General features: G+C 46.3%; 1 protein-coding gene across 1 annotated transcript in view; it reads right to left on the bottom strand.

The window, feature by feature from the left end:
• Positions 1-2,370: 2,370 nt before the first annotated feature.
• Positions 2,371-25,832, bottom strand: part of LOC141080493 (uncharacterized) — a 131,505-nt gene continuing 108,043 nt past the window's right edge. Inside the window, exon 9 of the mRNA XM_073565739.1 lies at positions 2,371-2,739. Coding sequence (XP_073421840.1) covers positions 2,723-2,739 — 17 coding nt within the window. The 3' untranslated portion in view covers positions 2,371-2,722. The remainder of the gene's footprint in view (positions 2,740-25,832) is intronic.

Here is a 25,832-nt window from a genome sequence, read left to right as displayed (position 1 = left end):
GCCCCTCAACAAGGCAGATAAGTATTACGCCTGCGCAAGAACGTGATGCCGGGGAGTGATGAAGCAAGCAGGAGGACGGCATTGCAAGAAGATGGGAGGCGCCAGACCCGGACCTGAGACACTCATCGGACCGCCCCCCCCGGTGAGTATAATAAAACTTGTCTTTCTTATCTTACAGGTCGGATCGGGGGCTTATCTACAGCATTATAGATAGAATGCTGTAGATAAGCCCTGATAGGCAGTGGCCGCAGCTTATAGCGGCCAAAACAGCTGACAGGTTCCCTTTAAAGGCATTGATATTTTCCAGTTTTAAACACTAGGGGGTCCAGCTGCTGAAATAAGCCATGAAAATCTAGTGTAGGGCTAACTTACTTTAGACTACTGTAAATGTGGGCGGGGTCTGCACACACATCTGACGTCACTGCTCCCCTCTCCTGGGTGTTTGCGAGAGGAAAAGGGAGGATGACATTTACTAGGTTTAGATACAAGGCTCTATTCAGTCATTGTAACTCCTCATTCAGTTGTCTGCAGACACAGCAGTAAATTCAAACCATGTCCTATGAGGAACGGTTAAAGGATCTGGGAATGTGTAGAAAAAAAGAAGACTGAGAGGAGACTTAATAGCTGTCAACAAATATCTCAAGGGCTGTCACATTGTAGAAGGATCATCTTTATTCTCATTTGCACAAGGAAAGACTAGAAGCAATGGGATGAGACTGAATGGGAGGAGACACAGATTAGATATTAGAAAAAACTTTTTGACAGGATGATCAATGAGTGGAATAGGCTGCCACGAGAGGTGGTGAGTTCTCCTTCAATGGAAGTCTTCAAACAGAGGCTGGACAGTCATCTGTCTGGGATGGTTTAGTGAATCCTGCATTGAACGGGGGGTTGGACCAGGAGGTCCCTTCCAACTCTACCATTCTATGACTACAATAAAATGGCACCACACTCCTCCCTCAGCTGAGAATTGGAGGTGTGCTCAGCTCCCAGCTGAGGCTGCCACAATGTAGGAGATACCGATGGACACCGACTTCAGCCACCTATGCCCAGAGGCGGCCGTATCTGCGACAAGGGCTCATACTCACACGCGAGAAACCAGGGCCAGACTGGCCATCTGGCAATTCTGGCAAAAGCCAGAAGGGCCTATCTGGTCGTGGGCTGCCTTGTCTGCTACATTGTTGATAGAATCGATGTTCTCAAGACACCCATGCTGTTAAGAGTTGTGACGGAGCTGAGTCCGTCACTTACCCCAACAGGCCACAGATATCATTAGAAATATTGATCTTGTAATAAATCTTGCTTTCCTCCATCCAGGATAATATTAGTAATAAATACCATCTGGTGCTTAGGGGCGGGGACAGCATGGGCCTGTGTGATTTCAAATGCCTGGCCTGAATTTCAGCCCCAGTCCGCACCTGCGAGAAGCTCAGACAAGTCTTGCATCTTAATACCCGGCACTGCCACCAGCACTCGGATCGGAGCGTGCGGCTGCATGTATTTCTATGCAGCTGAACACTCCGGTCCCGAGTGCCGGCGTCAGTGTCAGGTATTGACGTGCGAGACTTGTCTGAGTTTCTCGCATGTATGAGCCCTAAGTGACATGCTCAGACACCTGCACACCAGCAAATACAAATGGTAGCCCCAAGCGGCTGCAGGAAAAGAAATAAAGTTTAAACAGTACATTCCATTTTGTATTATAGATAATTGATTATATATTGAATATTATATAAAAAAAAATCTGCAACACATTGTCTAGTAAAGCTGCCTTGTGACAACATCTGCTCCACTTCTCAGCTCTACACAACTCAGGAGGACAGTTCTTGGCTGATTGGTTCATATCAATATCTGAGCTGGGCCCTTCCTCTCATTTTCTTTTATGTTACTTATACGCGCCCTCATAGTCTGCTGTGCTTTACAGATATTATAATGAATACAGCACAAGGTATTGAGCCCACTGATTGGCTGCAGTGGAAACTTGCGCTGTAGCTCTGACATCACCGCAGCTGGTAGCAAACACCAGGCGCAGCGGCGGAGCAGCGACACTGGTGCAGGAGCCGGTGAGTAACCTGTTTAATATTTTTAACCCTTGGAATTGTATGGACTATAATAAGTAAAATATTAACAGAAACCCTTTTAATGATATAACTTTCTCTTTTCCTTTTTTCACCCTTGAATACGGAGAGCCATCATTTTCCATGTTGGTCATTGCCGGGGGCAATGATTGACTGCAGCGGTCATTTGAATGAAGTGATGTCATCTCTGTAGGACTGAGGAGCAGCAGTGATCGAGCGATGGAGGGGTTAGAATGGTTAGGTTATTAATGCATTTTTAGTTCCCATATTTATAAATAAATACAAAAAAAGACAATCCCTTTAAAAGGTTTACTCCATCTTCATTGTTTCTGTCTGATCGGGCGATTACAGAGCGAAATAGAGGAATCATATACAGGTGAGAATGCAGTAATGTGGGTGAATAAATATGTGTATTTATTGCTTTCATATATTTATTTTTTTCCATTTTCCATAGAGAACTCAGCATGTTCAAGTAGAATGGCCGAGAAGCCGCACATCTCACATCTAGAAGTTGTTAATGGAGATGGCTTCTCTCATCTGCATACAGATCACTTCATGGATGTACAGAGTGTTTTCCTTCACTTGGATCTCTTCCTCTAGAGACAGCTGCTTACGGATCAAGCCTTTCAGCTCGGCTTCCGCCTGATTCAGAGCCTCTCGTAGTCTGCAAAACAAAAGAATCAGAATGAGTCTAAGGCGATGTTCACACTGGGTGTTCGTGATGTGTTTTTTTTTCTGCAGAAAAATCTCTCTTGGCAGTAAAGAAGCTGCAGAAAAAAGCAGGATTTGCTTGGTTTTTCTTGTGTTGTTTTCTGCTTGTCTTTCCTTTTTTTTTTTTTGCTGCGTTATTATCATTCTACATTTGTCTCTTGTGTATGCTGATAAAACGACAAACTGAATCTTTAACTCCCCCCCGCCATAATTTGTCCAGGGTCCTCATACACATTAGACTGTTGGCCTAAGCGGGTTCGGCTGATATCTAATGTGTAAGGAGAACTTTGGAAAGGTTTTGGTGAAAATGACATAAGTGGAAACCAAACATAGAACACAGGTAGATGCCTAGCTCAGCTCACAGTCCAAAGCACAGGTCAATTGGTGATTTTCTGTTTTAGGCCAGGGTCACACTTGCGAGAAACTCGCACGAGCCTCGCGTCTCAATACCGGGCACTATTACTGGCACTCGTGTCCTGAGTGTGCGGCTGCATGTATTTCTATGCAGCTGAAGGCTCCGATCCCGAGTGCCGGCGGCAGTGCCGGGTATTGAGACACAAGACTCGTGCGAGTTTCTCACGAGAGTGACCCCGGCCATAATGGTGTTTTTTCCATCCCCTGCACTGTTATAAATCAGTAGTACACAAGAAAGTAAGCAACTTTGTAATATATCTCATCAGAGAAATCTGCTTTTTTTTCTGTTCCTGGACTGATCACATTTTTTTTCAATTCCTGGGTAAAAATCTGTATTCAGTGAAGACAGGTTGTTACATTACTGAGATAGGAGATGGCAGTTGGTGTTTTTGTAAGATTCCGTGTAAAGGGAGGAGCTCTGCCTTTAGCGCCTCCTTTTTCCCCTCTACGTAGAATACTATGGGTAGAAGCTGTCATCTCCTATCTCAGTAATCTGACAATCTGTCTTCAATGAATACAGATTTTACCCGGGAATTGAAAATTTTGAAAATGAATCATTAGTCCTGGAGGAGAAAGAAGTAGATTTCTCTCATATAATATACAGTGGGTGAAATCCATATTGAACATGTCACCAATTTTCTAACTAAATATATTTCTAAAGGTACTATTGACATGAAATTCCCACCAGATGTCGGTAATAACCCATCCAATCCACACGGGTAAAGAAATCATACCATAAATTAAGGTGTATAATAATGAGAAATGGCACAGGGAAAAAGTATTGAAAACATGAAAAAAAACAGGTGCAAATAGCCATGGAAAGTGATGACACCAGCTGAAATCTATCAGTAGTTAGAAAGCAATCCTGTCATTTAGTAAAAAATATCAGCTGTTCAACTGATGGTCTATAAAAAGGTGTCTCATTATCAAGGTGCCACAAAAGAAACATCTCATGTGTAAAACCAGTGAAGTGTCTCAAGACCTTCAAAACCTTATTGTTGCAAAACATACTGATTGACATTGGTTACAGAAGAATTTCTAAACTACTGAAGGTTAAAGTGAGGAAAGTTGGGGAAATAATAAGGAAGTAAAAAGCACAATTTCACCCTAAACCGGTCACGGCAAGGAGCTTTCTATATTTCAGGTAGAGGTATAAAAAGAATTATCAGAAGAGTTGTCCACAAGTCAGGACAACCTGTGGAGAGATACAAAAAATACCTGGTATCAGCAGGTACAATTGTTTCAAAGAAATCAAAGTAATACACTCAACCTCCATGGACTGTATGCACGCTCATCACCAAGACCCTATTGCTGAACAAAAAGCATATTCTAGCACATTTTAAGGTTGCTCAACTACATTTAGACAAGCCTGTAAAATACTGGGAGAATATAGTCGGGGCAGATGAGACCAAAGTTGAACTCTTTGGATGCCAGAATACACACAATATTTGGGAGTCCAAAAGGCACTGCATATCACTCAGTCCTCAATCTACTAAAACTCTTGTACATGCCCTCATCATCTCCCGCCTTGGCTACTGCAACACTCTCCTCTGTGGCCTCCCTGCTAACTCTCTTGCACCACTCCAGTCTGTCCTCAATTCTGCTGCCTGACTAACCCACCTCTCTCCTCGCTACTCCCCTGTCTCCACCCTCTGCAAATCCCTCCATTGGCTCCCAATTCCCCAACGAATCCAATTCAAACTACTAACACTGACCTACAAAGCCATCCACAACCTTTCCCCTCCCTATACTGCCCTCTATTGCTCTATATTGCCCTCTACTCCTCTTTGGTCAGACCTCATCTGGAATACCGTGTACAGTTTTGGTCACCACATTTTAAAAAAGACATCAACAAACTGGAGCAAGTTCAGAAAAGAGCGACTGAGAGGAGACATAATAGCTGTCTACAAATATCCCAAAGGCTATCACATTGTAGAAGGATCATCTTTATTCTCATTTGCACAAGGAAAGACTAGAAGCAATGGGATGAAACTAAATGGGAGGAGACACAGATTAGATATTAGAAAAAACTTTTTAACAGTTAGAGTGATCAATGAGTGCAACAGACTGCCACGAGAGGTGGTGAGTTCTTCTTCAATAGAAGTCTTCAAAAAGAGGCTGGACAGACATCTGTCTGAGATGACTTAGCGAATCCTGCTTTGAGCAGGGGGTTGGACCAGATGGCCCAGGAGGTCCCTTCCAACTCTACAATTCTATGATTCTATATCTCTGAACTAATCTCTCAATATCTTCCCTCACGTAATCTTCGATCCTCCCAAGACCTCCTACTCTCCTCCACACTTATTCGTTTCTCACACAACCGCCTCCAAGATTTCTCCTGAATATCCCCTATCCTCTGGAATTCCACGCCTCAACACGTCCGATTATCCACCACCCTCGGATCCTTCAAATGGAACCTGAAAACCCATCTTTTCAGGAAAGCTTACAGCCTGCAATGACCATTCTGCCGCCTCACCACCGCCTGAGCTGCCGCCTCATCACCACCAGAGCTGCTGCATCCCCGACCTTCTGTCTCTTTCCCACTATCCCGTAGAATGCAAGTCCGCAAGGACAGGGTCTTCTCCCCTCTGCACCAGTCTGTCATTGTAAATTTGTTTACTGTTAACGATATCTATAACTTTGTATGTAAACCCTTCTCATGTACAGCACCATGAAATTAGTGGCGCTATATAAGTAAATAATAATAATAATATCACCCCCAAAACACCATACTAAGAATGAATTTTTGAAGTAGAAATATCATATTTTTCAGCATACAGCACTGGCAAACTTCATGTAATTCAAGGGAGGCTAAATATACTGTAACAAGACATTCTTGATGATCTGCTATCACCTATCAGGGTGATGAAAATGAAATGAGGGAGGACATCTGTGGCGCCCCTGAGGGTTCAGTCACCACAGAGGTACTGCACCTCCTCCTAAGGTGTGGTACCCCACTATCCAGGTAAGGTGGAGACACCTGTCCACACTCCAACACTCACATCTCACATACACCAGTAGTGTAGCAGGGCACCCTTTGTGGTTCCCTGCTTGGAACACGAAGAGTGCTGGGGAGGTGGGTGGAGCTTAGGCTGCACAAGAGAGCGGGAGAATACTAGGAAAGGGTCAGTTGGAGAGAAGAGATCCCCTGAGAGGGATGGAATGAAAGCAAGTGCTGCAGCAGTCTCCTGTGACCCGGAGCTGTTGGCACGGGAAGGAGCAAAAGAAAGCCTAATTCTTCAGAAGGAAGATAGATTAGTATGGAACGTGGGGAGAAAAGAACTGAGGACAAGGGTGAGAGCAGAGCCCTTCCTTGAGTTTGAAGCGCATGGTCCGGAGTCCGGTCTCCGAGGTTGTATGGATACTGACGGTCCTGCAGCAGAAACCGGAGGAATAGAAGTTGTCACCACTTTATTCCCACCTAAGACTCGAGGGCACAACAGCAACGGGTGTGAGCCGGGACCTGAGAGTAGGAAGTCCCCGAAGCGGGCTACAGCTGTCTGCCGTACGAGTAGGGTTCTAAGAACATCTGAAAGGAGGAACTTGAGTTTAAGACACAACTACAAGTACTTCAGTTTAAGTGCTAGTGAGGAGACGTTCAGAGAAGGCACATGTTGGAGGAGTGTTGGAACGGTGTACTTTACCTTGCCTGGAAGTCGGCTGAGCCCCTGACCTGGAGGACACGGCACCGAAGCGGGCATCTGTGTGCACCAGACTGTGAGTAAAGCCTTGGAACTACATGCCTTTGTGTCCTCTACTTATTCCTGTGCCTTGCACCCGGCTCTGCTACATCTACTTCCTCACACCATCTCCTCATTTACTAACCTCATCTACTCTGCCCTGGGACTACAGCCCTACCTGTGGAGGGCTACAACATCATAGCTGCACTCAACACCCATCCCAGGGAAGCAACACCGCAGCGCTGGTCACCCTGACCAGGTGGCGTCACGAATTACCATAATAACTTTATCCCCATCACTCTACCTCTTTTACATTGACTGCCTGAGGCCACGGACCGGGCCACTGCCACTGTGACATCTCCCATAGAAATCTACGGGCCCGGTGCCGAGTACCCCACGGCCTCTGGGGCGCGTCACATCCTAAACACAAAGCCAAGGAAACTATCCATTGGTATCAGAAAAAGAAAATAAAGCTGTTAGAATGGCCCAGCCAATCACCTGTCCTGAATCCAATAGAAAATTTATGGAAGGAATTGAAGCTCAGTTCATGGAAGGAACCCATGGAACCTTTAGGATTTGACTTGTGTGTGGAAAAATGAACCAAAATCGCACCTGAGCAATGCATGCGACTAGTTTTTCCATACAAGAGGTATTTTGAAGCTGTCATCACTAGTGTTGAGCATTCCGATACTGCAAATATCGGGTATCGGCCGATATTCGCTGTATCGGAATTCCGATACCGAGTACCGATATTTTTTCAATATCGGATACCGGTATCGGAAGTCCCCATAATGCAATGAGCCACTATTGTGGCTGTGATTGGCTGCTGAAATTATGTCATCATGATGCGCGGTCTGTGCCGACTGCAGGGGGTCTGTACGGGCCTGCCGGGGGCCTGTGCCGGCTGCTGGTGGTCAGTGTGGGCCTGCCGGGGGTCTTGTGTGTGTGCGGGCATCGTCCGATGGGACTACAAGTCCCATCGGGCTATGCCTGCTACAATAACAGTGATTGACACATTAGCCAATGATGGGACAGTAGAAGTCCCATCATCCGGCTAATGTGTTGAATGTAAAAAAAAAAACATACATACTACATACATACTACATATATACAACATTCATACAACATACATACATACTACATTCATACAACATACATACAGACTACATATATACAACATTCATACAACATACAGTGGGGAAAAAAAGTATTTAGTCAGTCAGCAATAGTGCAAGTTCCACCACTTAAAAAGATGAGAGGCGTCTGTAATTTACATCATAGGTAGACCTCAACTATGGGAGACAAACTGAGAAAAAAAAATCCAGAAAATCACATTGTCTGTTTTTTTTTTCATTTTATTTGCATATTATGGTGGAAAATAAGTATTTGGTCAGAAACAAGCAATCAAGATTTCTGGCTCTCACAGACCTGTAACTTCTTCTTTAAGAGTCTCCTCTTTCCTCCACTCATTACCTGTAGTAATGGCACCTGTTTAAACTTGTTATCAGTATAAAAAGACACCTGTGCACACCCTCAAACAGTCTGACTCCAAACTCCACTATGGTGAAGACCAAAGAGCTGTCAAAGGACACCAGAAACAAAATTGTAGCCCTGCACCAGGCTGGGAAGACTGAATCTGCAATAGCCAACCAGCTTGGAGTGAAGAAATCAACTGTGGGAGCAATAATTAGAAAATGGAAGACATACAAGACCACTGATAATCTCCCTCGATCTGGTGCTCCACGCAAAATCCCACCCCGTGGGGTCAGAATGATCACAAGAACGGTGAGCAAAAATCCCAGAACCACACGGGGGGACCTAGTGAATGAACTGCAGAGAGCTGGGACCAATGTAACAAGGCCTACCATAAGTAACACACTACGCCACCATGGACTCAGATCCTGCAGTGCCAGACGTGTCCCACTGCTTAAGCCTGTACATGTCCGGGCCCGTCTGAAGTTTGCTAGAGAGCATTTGGATGATCCAGAGGAGTTTTGGGAGAATGTCCTATGGTCTGATGAAACCAAACTGGAACTGTTTGGTAGAAACACAACTTGTCGTGTTTGGAGAAAAAAGAATACTGAGTTGCATCCATCAAACACCATACCTACTGTAAAGCATGGTGGTGGAAACATCATGCTTTGGGGCTGTTTCTCTGCAAAGGGGCCAGGACGACTGATCCGGGTACATGAAAGAATGAATGGGGCCATGTATCGTGAGATTTTGAGTGCAAACCTCCTTCCATCAGCAAGGGCATTGAAGATGAAACGTGGCTGGGTCTTTCAACATGACAATGATCCAAAGCACACCGCCAGGGCAACGAAGGAGTGGCTTCGTAAGAAACATTTCAAGGTCCTGGAATGGCCTAGCCAGTCTCCAGATCTCAACCCTATAGAAAACCTTTGGAGGGAGTTCAAAGTCCGTGTTGCCAAGCGAAAAGCCAAAAACATCACTGCTCTAGAGGAGATCTGCATGGAGGAATGGGCCAACATACCAACAACAGTGTGTGGCAATCTTGTGAAGACTTACAGAAAACGTTTGACCTCTGTCATTGCCAACAAAGGATATATCACAAAGTATTGAGATGAAATTTTGTTTCTGACCAAATACTTATTTTCCACCATAATATGCAAATAAAATGAAAAAAAAACAGACAATGTGATTTTCCGGATTTTTTTTTCTCAGTTTGTCTCCCATAGTTGAGGTCTACCTATGATGTAAATTACAGACGCCTCTCATCTTTTTAAGTGGTGGAACTTGCACTATTGCTGACTGACTAAATACTTTTTTTCCCCACTGTACATACATACTACATACATACTACATATATACTACATTCATACAACATACATACATACTACATACATACAACATATATACTACATTCATACAACATACATACACTACATTCATACAACATACATACATACTACATACATACAACATATATACTACGTTCATACAACATACATACTACATACTTACTACATACATACAACATACATACAACATGCTACAGACATACAACATACATACTGCATACATACATACTAAATATCACATACAATACATTCATACATTCATACAATACATGCATACTACATATATACTACATTCATACAACATACATACATAGTACATACAACATGCTACAGACATACAACATACATACTACATACATACTATATACAATACATTCATACATTCATACAATACACACATATAGACATACAGTACATATAACATAGAGTACATACTCACCATCACTTGTCACTTTGTTCCCCGAAGCCAGTGTCATCTATGAAAAAAATTAGAAAATAACAAACAAGCGATATACTTCCTGATCCGCAGAAATCCACGAGTGTCTCACGAGCCACGACGATCTGCACTGCATCACTGGGAGGTTACTATCGTTCACTGGTGTCACTTTATGGCAAAAGCTGCGTGGGAACTTTCTCACACAGCAATGCCAAAAGTGAGACTAGGGACTATTTTTTTACAGTGGTGGAGGAATACAGTGCGGAAGGATACCTACCTCCCGTCATTGTATTCCTGGGGCCCCTAGAGAGCGGTCGCATCAGCTGATGCTGCTGTTCTCCACGGGAGATCGGCGTGGGACCCTCGTGGATTTCTGCGGATCAGGGAGTCTATCGCTTGTTTGTTATTTTCATATTTTTTCATAGATGACACTGGCTTTGGGGACCAAAGTGACAAGTGTTGGTGAGTATGTACTCTATGTTATATGTACTGTATGTCTATATGTATGTATTGTATGAATGTATTGTATGTAGTATGTATGTAGTATGTATGTTGTATGTCTGTAGCATGTTGTATGTATGTTGTATGTATGTAGTATGTACTATGTATGTATGTATGTATGTATGTTGTATGAATGTAGTATATATGTAGTATGTATGTTGTATGAATGTAGTATATATGAAGTATGTATGTATGTTGTATGAATTTTGCATATATGTAGTATGTATGTATTATGTAGTATGTATGTATGTATGCTGTATGAATGTAGTATATATGTAGTATGTATGTATGTTGTATTTTAAGTTTATGCTTAGAACATACAACACTGCCCTTCACCTCTCCAAACAAACCTATTTCAACACCCTCATCACCTCACTGTCCAATAACCCGAAACGTCTCTTTGACACTTTTCATTCTCTACTCAATCCAAGAGTACAGGCCCCAACCACGGAGCTCCGAGCTGACGATCTGGCCAATTACTTCAAAGAAAAAATTGACCAGATCCGACAGGAAATTATCTCCCAATCACCTCATACCATGCACTGTCCTCCCTCCCCCACTGCATCGAACTCACTCTCTGATTTTGAACCAGTCACAGAAGAAGAAGTAAGCAGGCTCCTTGCATCTTCTCGCCCAACTACTTGCACCAGTGACCCATTTCCGTCACAGCTCCTTCAGTCCCTTTCCCCTGCTGTCACCCCTCACCTAACTAAAATATTTAACCTCTCTCTCTCTTCTGGTATTTTTCCCTTCTCATTTAAGCATGCCATCATACATCCACTACTTAAAAAACCATCCCTCGACCAAAACTGTGCCGCTAACTATAGACCTGTCTCTAATCTTCCCTTTATCTCTAAACTCCTGGAACGCCTGGTCCACTCCCGTCTTATCCGCTATCTCTCAGAAAACTCTCTTCTCGACCCTCTCCAATCCGGTTTCCGCTCTTTACACTCCACTGAAACTGCACTCACTAAAGTCTCTAATGATCTGCTAACAGCTAAATCAAATGGTCACTACTCCATGCTAATTCTCTTGGATCTCTCTGCAGCATTCGACACTGTGGATCATCAGCTCCTCCTCACTATGCTCCGTTCCATTGGCCTCAAGGATACCGTTCTCTCCTGGTTCTCCTCCTATCTCTCCGACCGCTCCTTTACTGTATCTTTTGCCAGTTCCTCCTCCTCTCATCTTCCCCTTACTGTTGGGGTCCCCCAAGGATCGGTTCTAGGTCCCCTCCTCTTCTCCTTGTACACTGCCCCTATTGGTCAAACAATCAGTAGATTTGATTTCCAGTACCATCTCTATGCTGACGACACCCAATTATACGCTTCTTCTCCTGACATCACGCCAGCCTTTCTAGAAAACACCGGCGATTGTCTAAACGCTGTGTCTAATATCATGTCCTCACTATATCTGAAACTGAACCTGTCAAAGACTGAACTCCTGGTGTTTCCTCCCTCTACTAATGTACCTATACCCGACATTGCCATTTCTGTGTGTGGTTCCACTATTACTCCCCAGCAACAGGCCCGCTGTCTTGGGGTCATACTTGATTCCGAGCTTTCCTTTGCCCCCCACATTCGATCACTGGCTCGCTCTTGTCATCTGCACCTCAAAAACATTTCTAGAATTCGACCTTTTCTTACCTTTGACTCTGCAAAACCTCTTACTGTTTCTCTTATTCATTCTCGTCTCGACTATTGTAACTCTCTTCTAATCGGCCTCCCTCTTACCAAACTCTCCCCCCTCCAATCTGTCTTGAATGCTGCAGCCAGGATCATATTCCTCATCAATCGTTACACCGATGCCTCTACCTTGTGCCAGTCATTACACTGGCTACCCATCCACTCCAGAATTCAGTATAAACTTATTACCCTCACTCACAAAGCCCTCCAGCGCTCAGCACCACCCTACATCTCCTCCCTTGTTTCAGTATACCACCCTACCCGCGCCCTCCGTTCTGCTGATGATCTGAGATTAGCATCCTCAATAGTCAGAACCTCCCACTCCCGTCTCCAAGACTTTACACGTGCCGCGCCAATTCTTTGGAATGCACTTCCCAGGTCAATACGATTAGTCCCCAATCCCCACAATTTTAAGCGTGTCCTGAAAACGCATTTATTCAGACTGGCCTACCACCCCAACACATTAACCTAATCTATCCCTGTGTGGCAGAGCCAAAAGTTTTACCATAACCAGGTTCCCCGCATCATGTTCCCACATGCTTTATGCCTCCATTAGCCCTCTGTGTCTGTACTGTTACACACTTAACATTATGACTGGTCCATACAATCAGGGTAACTGTTACCACCCACCTTTCGTGTCTCCCTCTTTCCTCATAGACTGTAAGCTTGCGAGCAGGGCCCTCTTTCCTTTTGGTATTTGTTATAATCTACTGTATGTGATTATTGTTATGCTGTAATGTCTATTGTCTGTACAAATCCCCTCTGAAATGTAAAGTGCTGCGGAATATGTCGGCGCTATAAAAATAAAATTTATTATTATTATTATTAATGTAGTATATATGAAGTATGCAGTATGTATGTATGTTGTATGAATGTAGTATATATGTAGTATGTATGTATGTTGTATGAATGTAGTATATATGTAGTATGTATGTATGTTGTATGAATGTAGTGTATGTATGTTGTATGAATGTAGTATATATGAAGTATGTAGTATTTATGTATGTTGTATGAATGTAGTATATATGTAGTATGTATGTATGTTGTATGAATGTAGTATATATGAAGTATGCAGTATGTATGTATGTTGTATGAATGTAGTATATATGTAGTATGTATGTATGTTGTATGAATGTAGTATATATGTAGTATGTATGTATGTTGTATGAATGTAGTGTATGTATGTTGTATGAATGTAGTATATATGAAGTATGTAGTATTTATGTATGTTGTATGAATGTAGTATATATGTAGTATGTATGTATGTTGTATGAATGTAGTATATATGTAGTATGTATGTATGTTGTATGAATGTAGTATATATGAAGTATGTAATATGTATGTATGTTGTATGAATGTAGTATATATGAAGTATGCATGTAGTATGTATGTATGTTGTATGAATGTTGTATATATGTAGTATGTATGTATGTTGTATGAATGTAGTATATATGAAGTATGCATGAAGTATGTATGTTGTATGAATGTTGTATATATGTAGTATGTATGTATGTTGTATGGATGTAGTATATATGAAGTATGTAGTATGTATGTATGTTGTATGAATGTAGTATATATGAAGTATGCATGTAGTATGTAGTATGTATGTTGTATGAATGTTGTATATATGTAGTATGTATGTAGTATGTATGTAGTATGTATGGGTTTTTTTTTTGTTTTTTTTACATTCAACACATTAGCCGGATGATGGGACTACTACTATCCCATCATTGGCTAATGTGTCAATCACTGTCATTGTAGCAGGCATAGCCCGATGGGACTTGTTGTCCCATCGGACGATGCCTGCACACACACAAGACCCCCAGCAGGCCCGCACAGACCCCCGGCAGCTGGCACAGGCCCCCGGCAGTCCCGTACAGACCCCCGACAACCGGCACAGGCACCCAGCAGGCCCATACAGACCCCCGACAGCCGGCACAGGCCCCCGGCAGGCCCGTACAGACCCCCGACAGCCGGCACAGGCCCCCGGCAGGCCCGTACAGACCCCCGGCAGGCCCGTACAGACGACCGACAGCCGGCACAGGCCCCCGGCAGGCTCGTACAGACCCCCGACATCCGGCACAGGCCCCCGGCAGGCCCGTACAGACCCCCGACAGCCGGCACAGGCCCCCGGCAGGCCCATACAGACCCCCGACAGCCGGCACAGGCCCCCGGCAGGCCCGTACAGACCCCACCCGCACACACAGACACGCACATTGTCCGCCAACGCACCGCCCACATTCTTCCCCCCTCCCGAACTGGATGTACAAGCAAAAAAAGGGTTTTTTTGAATTCCAATATTTCTGTCCCATTGACTTGAATGGGACTTCCGGTATCGGAATCGGCAATACCTGATACTTTTTGGGTATCGGGCCGATCCAGTCCGATCCGATATTTCTCTATATCGGATGGTATTGCTCAACACTAGTCATCACCAGTAAAGGCTTTTGTACGAAGTATTACATTCATTTCAGTAAGCGTGTTAAATAGCTTTTTTTTCTTTCCTGTCATTTCTCTTTGCACACAACTTTCTTTTATGGACCTCTATAGTTTGATGTACTAGATAGGTTGCTATCGACATCTGGTAAGAATTTCATGTCAATAGCAGCTTTAGAAGTATATTTACTTAGAAAATTGATGCTTGATGTGTTTAATACTTCACCCTCTGAATTATAAAGTTTCTTATTTTCACAGGTATTATTGATTTCTACAATATAACTTTCAATGACGGTTACACTTTAAAGTGAACAATTTTCAAGGGCACTTTCCAATACCATTTATGTTGTCATGAAGGAGTTCGCAAATAAGCGATGATATTCATACAGCTCTGGCAAAAATTAAGAGACCACTGCACAGTTTTATAAAAATCAGCTTCTCTAAGTGTCTGACAGCCATTCCATTCCAGTGTCAGTTGAATTCCAACCAGAGTACTCCTCATTCTACTCAGTGTGCTTCCGATGAGGTGATCAGGAGCACGTGGAGGTCTGGCGCTTGACTGCTCCTCTGAGCCGAGTGTTCATGTGTATGGGGGAGTCTGAAGAGATGGCGGCGTGCAGCCAGCGATGTCATTTGTATGGCTTACTTTATATACAGTTATTTGTTGTCTTCACACTCTGACATTGTCGTTGAGGATTGATGATTACAATGTAATCCCTGGCCTTTCTGTGCAGTTGTAGATATGTTGGATACTTAATGCCGTGTGCTTGTTAATTGAGTTACATGTGTTTAATGTTGCTTTATATAAAGCTCACTAATACATGTTCATTATCAAAACTCCACCCGTATCTCACGATCTGCTCCACTTTCATGTTGGGTTTAACACATGAGTGGCACTATGGAGTTCTAGTCCTCTTACTCTCTGAAGAGGTAGTTTGTATATATATATATATATATATATATATATATTAAATAAAATAAAGAAATTACATATACACACTAATATATTTGTGTGTATGTGTAATTTATTTTTTTCTTTACTGTGTGTGTATAAAATAAATACTGTATATAATGCAAACTGCCTCTTCAGAGATGAAGAAAACTAGAAATAGATAGCGCCACCTGTTGGAAGCAGCAATCCTACAAGTCTCTATTGAACCTTTTAACCAGCCTTTCAATGACATAGGATAAAAACAACTTTGTTTCAAGCATGTGATGCTCGTTCAAACTCGCATGGGCCAAATCAGACAAGGTGATTTTCTGGATTTGTTTTCTCATTTTGACTCTCCATAGTTGTGGTCTACCTATGATGTCAATTACAGGCCTCTCTCATCTTTTTAAGTGGGAGAACTTGCACAATTAGTGGCTGACTAAATACTTTTTTTCCCCACTGTACATATAGGTCTTTATATATATTTTTCAGAGCCAAATTTTAACAAAAGACTTCATTACAATATTAGGACATTATATGGGGGCTTTAATTTAAGCTTTAGTTCTATAACTCTATAGAATATTAGTGCGTCACATAGTCCATATGCCGATGGGTTTATGTCCTCGGGACGCTGTCTCCTGGTATGGTGGCAGATGATTCTGCTGGGGCGACTGGGCCATGCATCATTGCAGAAACAATTTTAACCGTCCAGCTTTGCTGTCAGTGTGTCTGACTGGCAGGACTGATTATGTGTAACCGTCCTGTCTTCTTGATGGAGTGTGGCAGCTGTTCTGCTAAGAAAGCAAATCTTATGAAAAAATCAACACTTCAAATAAAATCCTTAAGACCAGGATAACTTTCTATGTGTTTTAGGCATCAATTAAGTATTTGGGGCACATGGGGGTGATCAGTGGCGGATTATAATGAGGTCAATTTGGGCAGTTGCCCCGGGCCCAGTGGGGTTAAGGGGCCCACAGCCCAGGCCAGTAAATTGCCCCATTATAATCCGCCACCGCGCAGGGCCGGATTATAGGCAGGGCAGGCGGGGCTTCAGCCCCGGGGCCCCCACCACAAGAGCTTCTAAGGGGGCCCCCACCACATTCCTGCTGGCTGCTGCAATGGCACTCCATCTTCTCCCCACCTAAAAGTGAGTGACCGTGGGGGCGGCATTATGTGCTCTGCTACCAGCAGCATCTACAAGTAGCATGAACGCTGATGCTGCTGGTAGCGTGCAAAGGCTTGTGATGAGATCACAGGAGGTAAGGTGTCAGGGCCTGCGATCATGTGACCCCTGTCTCCTCCCCTCCTGTGACCTCATCACAGGTCCTGTGCGCATAGCACAGAGCACTGAGAGCAGCCATGTATGTGGAGTGCGGCTCTGCGGGTGGAGGTTGGTGCTGGAGGCCCCATTATTCTCTATGTGGAGTGTGGCTCTGCGGGTGGAGGTCGGTGCTGGAGGCTCCATTATTCTCTATGTGGAGTGTGGCTCTGCGGGTGGTGATCGGTGCTGGAGGCTCCATTATTCTCTATGTGGAGTGCGGCTCTGCGGGTGGAGGTCGGTGCTGGAGGCTCCATTATTCTCTATGTGGAGTGCGGCTCTGCGGGTGGAGGTCAGTGCTGGAGGCTCCATTATTCTCTATGTGGAGTGCGGCTCTGCGGGTGGAGGTCAGTGCTGGAGGCTCCATTATTCTCTATGTGGAGTGCGGCTCTGCGGGTGGAGGTCAGTGCTGGAGGCTCCATTATTCTCTTTGTGGAGTGTGGCTCTGCGGGTGGAGGTCGGTGCTGGAGGCACCATTATTCTCTATGTGGAGTGCGGCTCTGCGGGTGGAGGTCGGTGCTGGAGGCTCCATTATTCTCTATGTGGAGTGTGTCTCTGCGGGTGGAGGTCGGTGCTGGAGGCCCCATTATTCTCTATGTAGAGTGTGGCTCTACGATTCGTGACCCCCGTCACGTGACGAGGGGGGCCCACAGAGTCTGAACTGCCCCGGGCCCTGGCTACCCTTAATCCACCCCTGGGGGTGATGGATCCTTCCCCCACACACTGATCTACACTGATCACAGGCAATCCCACCCTCCTTCAAACAGCTGCCTGTAGATGGGTCTCTGGCTTGGCTAATGTCTCCTGTTACAACACTTATTAAAGGTCGGGTACTGACTAAGGCTGGTTTCACATTTGCGTTAAAACAACGCTGCGCCCTGCGTCGTTAAGCCCCGCCCCGAGCCGGCTCCCTGCCCGCCCCATCCGGGATCACCGCCTACTTTCGCATTTGCACGCATGCGATCGGCGCACCCTATCTTTAGCATAGGGTGCGCAGATCATGCGCTGCCAGTGTGAAAGTAGCGTGCTGCGCACTTTTGACGGTGCACCGTCAAAAGTGCGCAGCACGCTACTTTCACACTGGCAGCGCATGATCTGCGCACCCTATGCTAAAGATAGGGTGCGCCGATCGCATGCGTGCAAATGCGAAAGTAGGCGGTGATCCCGGATGGGGCGGGCAGGGAGCCGGCTCGGGGCGGGGCTTAACGACGCAGGGCGCAGCGTTGTTTTAACGCGAATGTGAAACCAGCTTTATAGGGTATCCGCCTCCAATAGCGGGATCTTTTTTTTTTTTATACATGCTCTTTTGGCCAAAAAGGCATCTTTATGTGTGGGAGGCATACTGCTGTATGATTGGTGACCTCCTTTCATATCTATGGGAAACTTTTGTCACTGTGAAAATTGATGAATAGAACGGAGTATGAACAAAATGGATTTGACAAATTACCAGCTGTACAGAATAGCAGATAATAGAGGCTAGACCACATTGGGTACAAAAATAATGTATTATTATAGGACTACTGTTATACCCTTGCCTTGGACCGGACTTACCTGGAGGTGCACGGTCAAATGACCACTTGGTTTTACACTAGAGCTCCTGATGATGGAGCTAGACTTGAACGAGAGGTGGTCGCCAGGTGCCGCACCCAGGGCAGTGTTCGATATCGCAGCTGTTGACTCCAAGGGTGGCACACAGGCTATGACCCGGAGTAGCTGGCCACACAGGCACAGAGTCACTGGCAGGCACGGAACCGCAGGTGCTGTTTCTGGCTCAAGTACCACAGGAGCGGCTTCAGGGGGTCAGATTCCACAGATGCGACTTCAGGCTAGACGAGAACAGGGAAAGGTTCCGGATCAAACAGGGGGAACTCAAAGGGCGCAGGTTAACGGTATTTGTTCAGACACAGCAGGTTTAGAGGTAGATAATTGTAAGGGACACAAAGGAGTATCCGTAAGTGTACAGATATATGTGTGTGTATATATGTATATTAATATTTATTAATGTTGGATGTTATGTACCCTTTCCCTTTAACGTTAATCGTATTTATTGTACATGCCATGTAAATGTCTATTTATTGTATCTGTTATATGTACCTTATTTAACATTGGACATTGTTAGGCCAGGTGTGAGCTTGTTTTTGGCGAGTCAAGTTGTACTTTTGAACGACACTTTGTATTAACATATCGTGTACAAACGGGGGGGAAAAATTGCATTGTGGTGAAATTGCAAAAAATGTGTAATTCCAGTTGTTGGGTTTTTTTTTCTCCATGTTCACTAAATGCTGAAACTGAACTGCAATTATGATTCTCCAGGTCATTGCAAGTTAAGACACCAAACATTTCTAGGTTCTTTTTTTTTTTAAGTGGTGAAGAAAAAATTCCAAAATTTGGTTTAAAAAGGCGCCATTTTCTGGGACCTGTAGCGTCTCCATTTTTTGTTCTCTCGGGCTGGGTGAGGGCTTATTTTTTGAGTCACGAGCTGACTTTTATTGATCCCAATTTGGTGTAGATACAATCTTTTGATCACTTTTTTATTGTAATGGCGACCGAAATAAAATGTAATTCTGACGTTCTGAATTTTTTTTTTTTTCTCTTTACAACATTTAGCGAACGGGTTAATTCTTTTATATTTATCGAGTGATTCTGAACACGGCGATTCCAAATGTGTGCATTTCATTTATTTTTGAATGGGGTGAAAGGGGGTGATTTGAACTTTTATATTTTTTTTTTTTCAAACTTTTTTTTAACTTTTTGCATGCTGCAATAGCCTCCATGTGAGACTGGAAGCTGCATTACTTTGATCGCCTCTGCTGCACACAGGTGATGATCAGATCGCCTGTATGTAGCAGAAATGCTCACTTGCTATAAGCACCAAAGGAAAGGTGGCGCTCGTAGCAATTCGGCAATGAGAACCATAGAGGTCTGCTTCAGGCCTCTGGTTGTCATGCTGACCCATTGGTGTCCCGTGATCTTGTGATGGGGTCACTAATGGGCGGGATTTGACACCCTTCCGGTAAGCATGAGTTAATTGCCGCTGTCAGAAATTGGGGGTGAAAGGGGGTGATTTCATCTTTCTTGTTCCTAACTTTTTACTGTATGTAATAGTTCACTTAGTGGGCTTGAAGCTGCTTTTGTGTGATCACTTGTGCTATACTTGGTGATTAATCAACACTGCTATGTATAGATAAAATCATGGTCTCCTATGAGCGCCAGCTACGAGCTGGCTTTCACAGCAGAATAGTCATGCCAAGCATGGGGAACTTCAGCAGAGCTCACACTGTCATGGCAACCCTTCGGCGCCCCTCCATCACATCATGGACATGCCAGTGGTTGCATGGAATGATGCCCCTTCCTGCTGGTGCATGTTAGTTAAATTTAGCAGGATTGACAGGTTAAAAGTTATGGGCACAGCTCTTCTTCACCCACGGCAGTTAGACACCAGATGTCTGATTAAATCAACAATCATCTGCTGGGAAATATTTGGGCTCAGTGTCAGCCTGCATCAAAGACAGGGACGCGTACATATATGTCATGTCATGACTGTGTTAAACCATGAGTAATTACTCTGTCGCCTCATTGGGGGGACACAGAACCATGGGTGTTATGCTGCTGTCCACTAGGAGGAGACACTATGCATAATCTAAAAAAGATTAACTTTGGCTCCTCCTCTGCAGTATACACCCCTGGACGGCGTCAGACTTCTCCAGTTTTTGCTTAGTGTCACAAGGAGGCACACCTAAAGATTTTGTTTTTTTATTTTTACTCCGTTTTTTTTCCGACGGATTACAGATGAAGAAAAGTGGGTCTCCAGTGAGACTCCCGACATGGCTCCTTCCTCGGCCCCCTATTATGGGGTGCCCGGTTGAAGTGGAGATGGCTATTCCCCATGTCGCTCCTTCCCCAGTCCCTCGGGTACTGGTCCGAAGTCGAGACCCCCCTCCTTCCCCAACCCCTTTGGGGTCTGGGTTGAGGTCGAGGCGAGGATGAAGACCCCCTGATGGCGACAGACACACCCTCCCTAATCCCCCTCTGGGGGTATTAGGTTGAGACGCCTCAGGTAGGGTCTGTACGAGGCAGCATTCTGCAGCTTAAACAGCCGGGGACCCCAGCCCTGCTGCCGTCTCCTGTTGGGGCCGGGGGAGAGTGCAGGCAGACATGGCACATACAGAGACAGTGCTCCCTGCGCCCCTGTCTCTGCGGCACCAGCTCCATAGTGCCTCAGGGGGACCCCTCACATGGAACCGCTATTGCTGCCAGCCCCACCGCTATTCTGCCTTCCAATCCGGGGAGGGTCTGGTTCAGATCCAACCCCCTCCCGGACATCTGCCCCGCCCTGGGGCCCTTCTGGGCATCAGGCTGCTAATTTAGACCGCGGCTTCAGCCTAGCTGAAGCTGTCGCCTCCTCCCCGCCCCCCCGGATGACGAATATGACACTCTACAGTGTCATAGAAGGGGCGGATCGAGGCAGAAAGGGCGCATTTTTACATAGCCCTGCGCGCCCTTTCTCAGCTCTCCGCCCCCTTCTTCTCCTCCTCATCTTCACGGTGGCCATCTTTGCTGCAGCAGAAGCCATCTTTGACATCAGCAGCAATGTCAGCAGTCTCCGGGGGGCACAGGACTGTGATTTGTCGGCGCTGGACCTAGGGGCACACTGGTGGGGTAAGATCACAGCTGGGTTCTCTCTACTCAGCTGTGAATCCATATTACCTATAAGGCTCTCCTATAGGTTTCCTCTGCGTTGCCACCCCTGTAAGGTCCCTGCTAGCCAGCCTCTGTGCACTATGCTGGGCTCAAGGAAAAGAACCAGGCAGGACTGCTTTTATACATTCTTCACAGCCTGCAAAACCACTCTCCCCAGTGGCAGCACGTACCCGCACTGCCGGGATTGTATCCAAAATACTGTGTCAGAACCCCAAGAAGCCCCTACCAATGCTTCAGCGTCTGCTACCACGCCGGAATGGGCTACTCAGGTGTCGCAGTCTATGACACAGTCCATAGATAATCTAACCTCTACACTACTTCAGGCTCTGCAGGGTCATGTCTCAGCTATGAACGTTACCCAGCAAAGGGACGGCTTGTCTCAAGGACATGCCATTTGCGACACTCACAGACGTAAGCGGACCCACAGGTCGCGGTCATCTGCATCATCCCATAGCACACGGTCATCCCCCTCCAGGGAGAGACATCGTGGTTCCAGGTCACCTAGACCGTCCCCTAACAGAGACAGACAACGCAGATCTCCTCAGCGATCCCCGACCACAGAGGACCTCCGCCCCAGTTGACCCACCAGGGAACGCCTTAGCGACACGCAGGATTCGGAAGGCATCTGTGACTCCGACTCAGACAACGAAATGGAGAGGTCTTTGGTACCTTGTCCCCCCTAGCAATACAGCGCTAGTTGAGGACATAATCTCTTCCATCCATCGGGTGCTGGATATTTCTGATCCAACCCCGGAAGCCCCAGAACACAAGATTTGCTGTGAAAGTGTTCTGAAACCACCAAAGGTCTTCTCTAATCACCCGGAATTTCAGGCGATACTTACTAAGCAGTTTGCGCAGCCTGAGAAGAAATTTGCCAATCGTAAATATTTGGAAGCAAGGTACCCCTTCCCACAGAAGGACACCAAGGAGTGGACAGATCCACCCGAAGTGGACCCCCCAGTCTCTAGGCTAGCAGCACAGACCCTCCTCTCACTGCCAGATAGCTCAACCCTCAGGGACACAGCAGACCGGCAGGTAGAACGCATGGCTCGTTCAATCTTCGAAGCGGCAGGGGCCTCTCTGGCTCCCGCTTTCGCTTCAGTCTGGGCGGCCAAAGCCATTCTGGCTTGGGCCATAAAACTGCAGGCTGGCCTCCAAGCCACAAATCCTGAGCTGTCGGACCAGGCGGTTCAAATAGCGGTGGTAGCAGATTACATGCTTCATGCAGCTCTGAATTCCGCAAGAGGTGTAGCGGGTATATCATCAAACGCCATCACGATCCGGCGTATTCTTTGGTTGCGGGAATGGAAGGCGGACTCGGCCTCAAAGAAGTCCCTCACACATCTCCCGTACCTCAGTGGGCGGCTTTTCGGTGAAAAGTTGGACACCATGATATCCAATGCCACTGGGGGTAAGAGTACCTCTCTCCCACAACTAAAACCCAAACGCACGTTCAAAAGGCGTAACCAAACTCTATTCCGATCCTTTCAGAATTCTTCAGGCTAGTCCGTCTCACACCCAGCACAAAATCGTAACCGCTCTCCGCGCAGAGACAACCCACGGGCGGCGCAGAGGCTGGACAGGACCTGGCAGTCGAAAACAGGCCAGGCAAAGCCCAAAGGAGGAAAACCTCAGACTTTCTCCTCATCATGACTCACAAACTCCGGAAGACACCCCACCCGTAGGCGGATGACTGCTACTCTTTTAGCAAGTCTGGCTGCCGATTACAGAAGACAGGTGGGTCAAGGAAATAGTGTCTTCCGGATACAAGATCGAGTTCACTTCCAGCCCACCGCACCGGTTCTTCCTCTCTATTCCCCCAAAACCGCCAGACAAGGCTCGTGCCTTCCATCAAGCCGCTTCCTCCCTCCTTCAGACAGGGTCATAGTACCGGTTCCCGCAGACGAGCGCTTCCGAGGGTTCTACTCCAATCTGTTCGTAGTCCGAAAGAAGGGAGGCAGCGTCCGGCCCATACTAGACCTCAAACAACTCAACAAGTATGTTCGGGTTCGTCATTTTCGCATGGAGTCCCTTCGGTCAATCATTGCGTCCATGGAGCAAGGACAATATCTCGCCTCCATAGACATACAAGACGCATACCTACATATACCGATTGCTACCGCCCATCAGCGATTTCTCAGATTCGCAATCAACCAGGACCACTACCAGTTCGTGGCTCTCCCGTTCTGACTCGCCACGGCTCCCAGAACGTTTACCAAGATCATGGCAGCCACCATGGACGTTCTACACTCCAGAGGCATCGTAGTCGTTCCATACCTGGACGACCTTCTTATCAAGGCTTCCACCTTCAAGGATTGCGAGGTCAGCGTCTCAAGCACTATCGACACTCTGAGTCACCTGGGCTGGTTAGTCAATTTACAAAAGTCGTCAACTACCCCGAGTCAGTCTCTGATCTTCCTGGGAATGTTATTCGACACCTCCAGAGGTCTAGTGCTCCTTCCCAGGGACAAGGCACTGGCTCTCCGTCTAGGAGTCCGCATACTCCTCCACAATTCCCTCCCGATCTCTCCGGTTTGCCAAGAGAGTACTCGGCAGGATGGCAGCAGCAATGGAGGCGGTACCATTTGGCCAGTTTCACCTCAGGCCTCTTCAACTAGCCATCCTCAAGTCCTGGGAATCCTTTCTCCCTGGACATGGAGTTCCGGCTAACATCGAAAACCAGGAGGTCCCTGCACTGGTGGCTCAAGCCAACCTCGCTTGCAAGGGGAAAATCCTCTCAGGTCAATGGAAGGTTCTGACCACCGATGCAAGCCTGACAGGTTGGGGTGCGGTGCACCTACATCACAGGGCACAAGGCAAGTGGTCACCAGTGGAAGCGACCATGCCCATCAACATCCTGGAGATTCGGGCCATCTTCCTCGCATTGAGAGCCTTTCATCACTTGCTGGCAGCCTCTCATATCAGAATACAGTCGGACAATGCCACAGCGGTGGCATATGTGAATCACCAAGGCGGGACCCGCAGTACCCAGGCGATGAGAGAAGTGGCACATATCCTCCACTGGGCAGAAGACACGAGGTCGGTACTCTCTGCGGTCCACATTCCGGGTGTGGACAACTGGGAAGCCGACTTCCTCAGCAGACAAGGAATGGACTCGGGGGAGTGGTCTCTCCATCCCGAAATTTTTCACCAGATCTGCCATCCCGGACGTGGACCTCATGGCATCCCATCTCAATGCCAAGGTCTCCAATTTCATGGCCAGGACACACGATCCGCGGTCGCTCGGAGCAGATGCCCTGGTTCAGGACTGGACCCAGTTCCAGCTTCTGTACATTTTTCCACCCCTCCCCCTGATCTCCAGAGTTGTGAGAAAGATCAAACAAGAGGGCATTCCAACCATCCTGATCGTGCCAGACTGGCCCAGACGCAGATGGTATGCCGACATCGTACAACTTACAGCAGATGCCCCCTGGCGTCTCCCCGACCGTCCCGACCTTCTGTCACAAGGCCCGTTCTACCATCAGAACTCAGGGGCTCTCAATTTGACGACGTGGCCATTGAGACCTGGGTTCTAACCCAGGCAGGGTTTTCACCGGATGTCATTAGAACCATGATCAGGGCACGGAAGCCAGCTTCCGCCAAGATTACCGTACCTGGAGAGCTTTCTTTACCTGGTGCGAATCTCGTGGACAGAACCCACTCCCCTACTCCCTCCCAAAGGTACTCGGTTTCCTTCAATCGGGCCTGGATGCCATGCTATCCCTGGGCTCGCTTAAGAGCCAGGTGTCAGCGCTCTCAGTGCTCTTTCAGAGACACATTGCTAACAAGCCGCAAGTGAGGACTTTTCTCCAGGGGGTTTCCCAATTGGTTCCCCCCTACAGACGTCCACTGGAGACATGGGACCTCAACCTGGTCCTGACAGCATTGCAGGCACCACCTTTCGAACCCCTTAAGGAAGTCTCACTCCGCCTTCTATCACAGGTGGTTTTTCTGGTGGCAATCACCTCGCTACGCAGGGTGTCTGAACTTTCAGCACTCTCTTGCAGACGACCTTTCCTGGCTTTTCACCAGGACAAGGTGGTTCTCCGTACAGTCCCATCTTTCCTTCCGAAGGTTGTGTCCAGCTTCCACCTCAATGAGGAAATTTCACTGCCATCTCTT

This window comes from Dendrobates tinctorius, unplaced genomic scaffold, assembly GCF_039654945.1.
Source record: "Dendrobates tinctorius isolate UK_male_01 unplaced genomic scaffold, ASM3965494v1 ptg000016l, whole genome shotgun sequence".
In the NCBI taxonomy this organism is placed as follows: Eukaryota; Metazoa; Chordata; class Amphibia; order Anura; family Dendrobatidae; genus Dendrobates; species Dendrobates tinctorius.
This window is presented reverse-complemented; position numbering and strand designations above follow the sequence as displayed.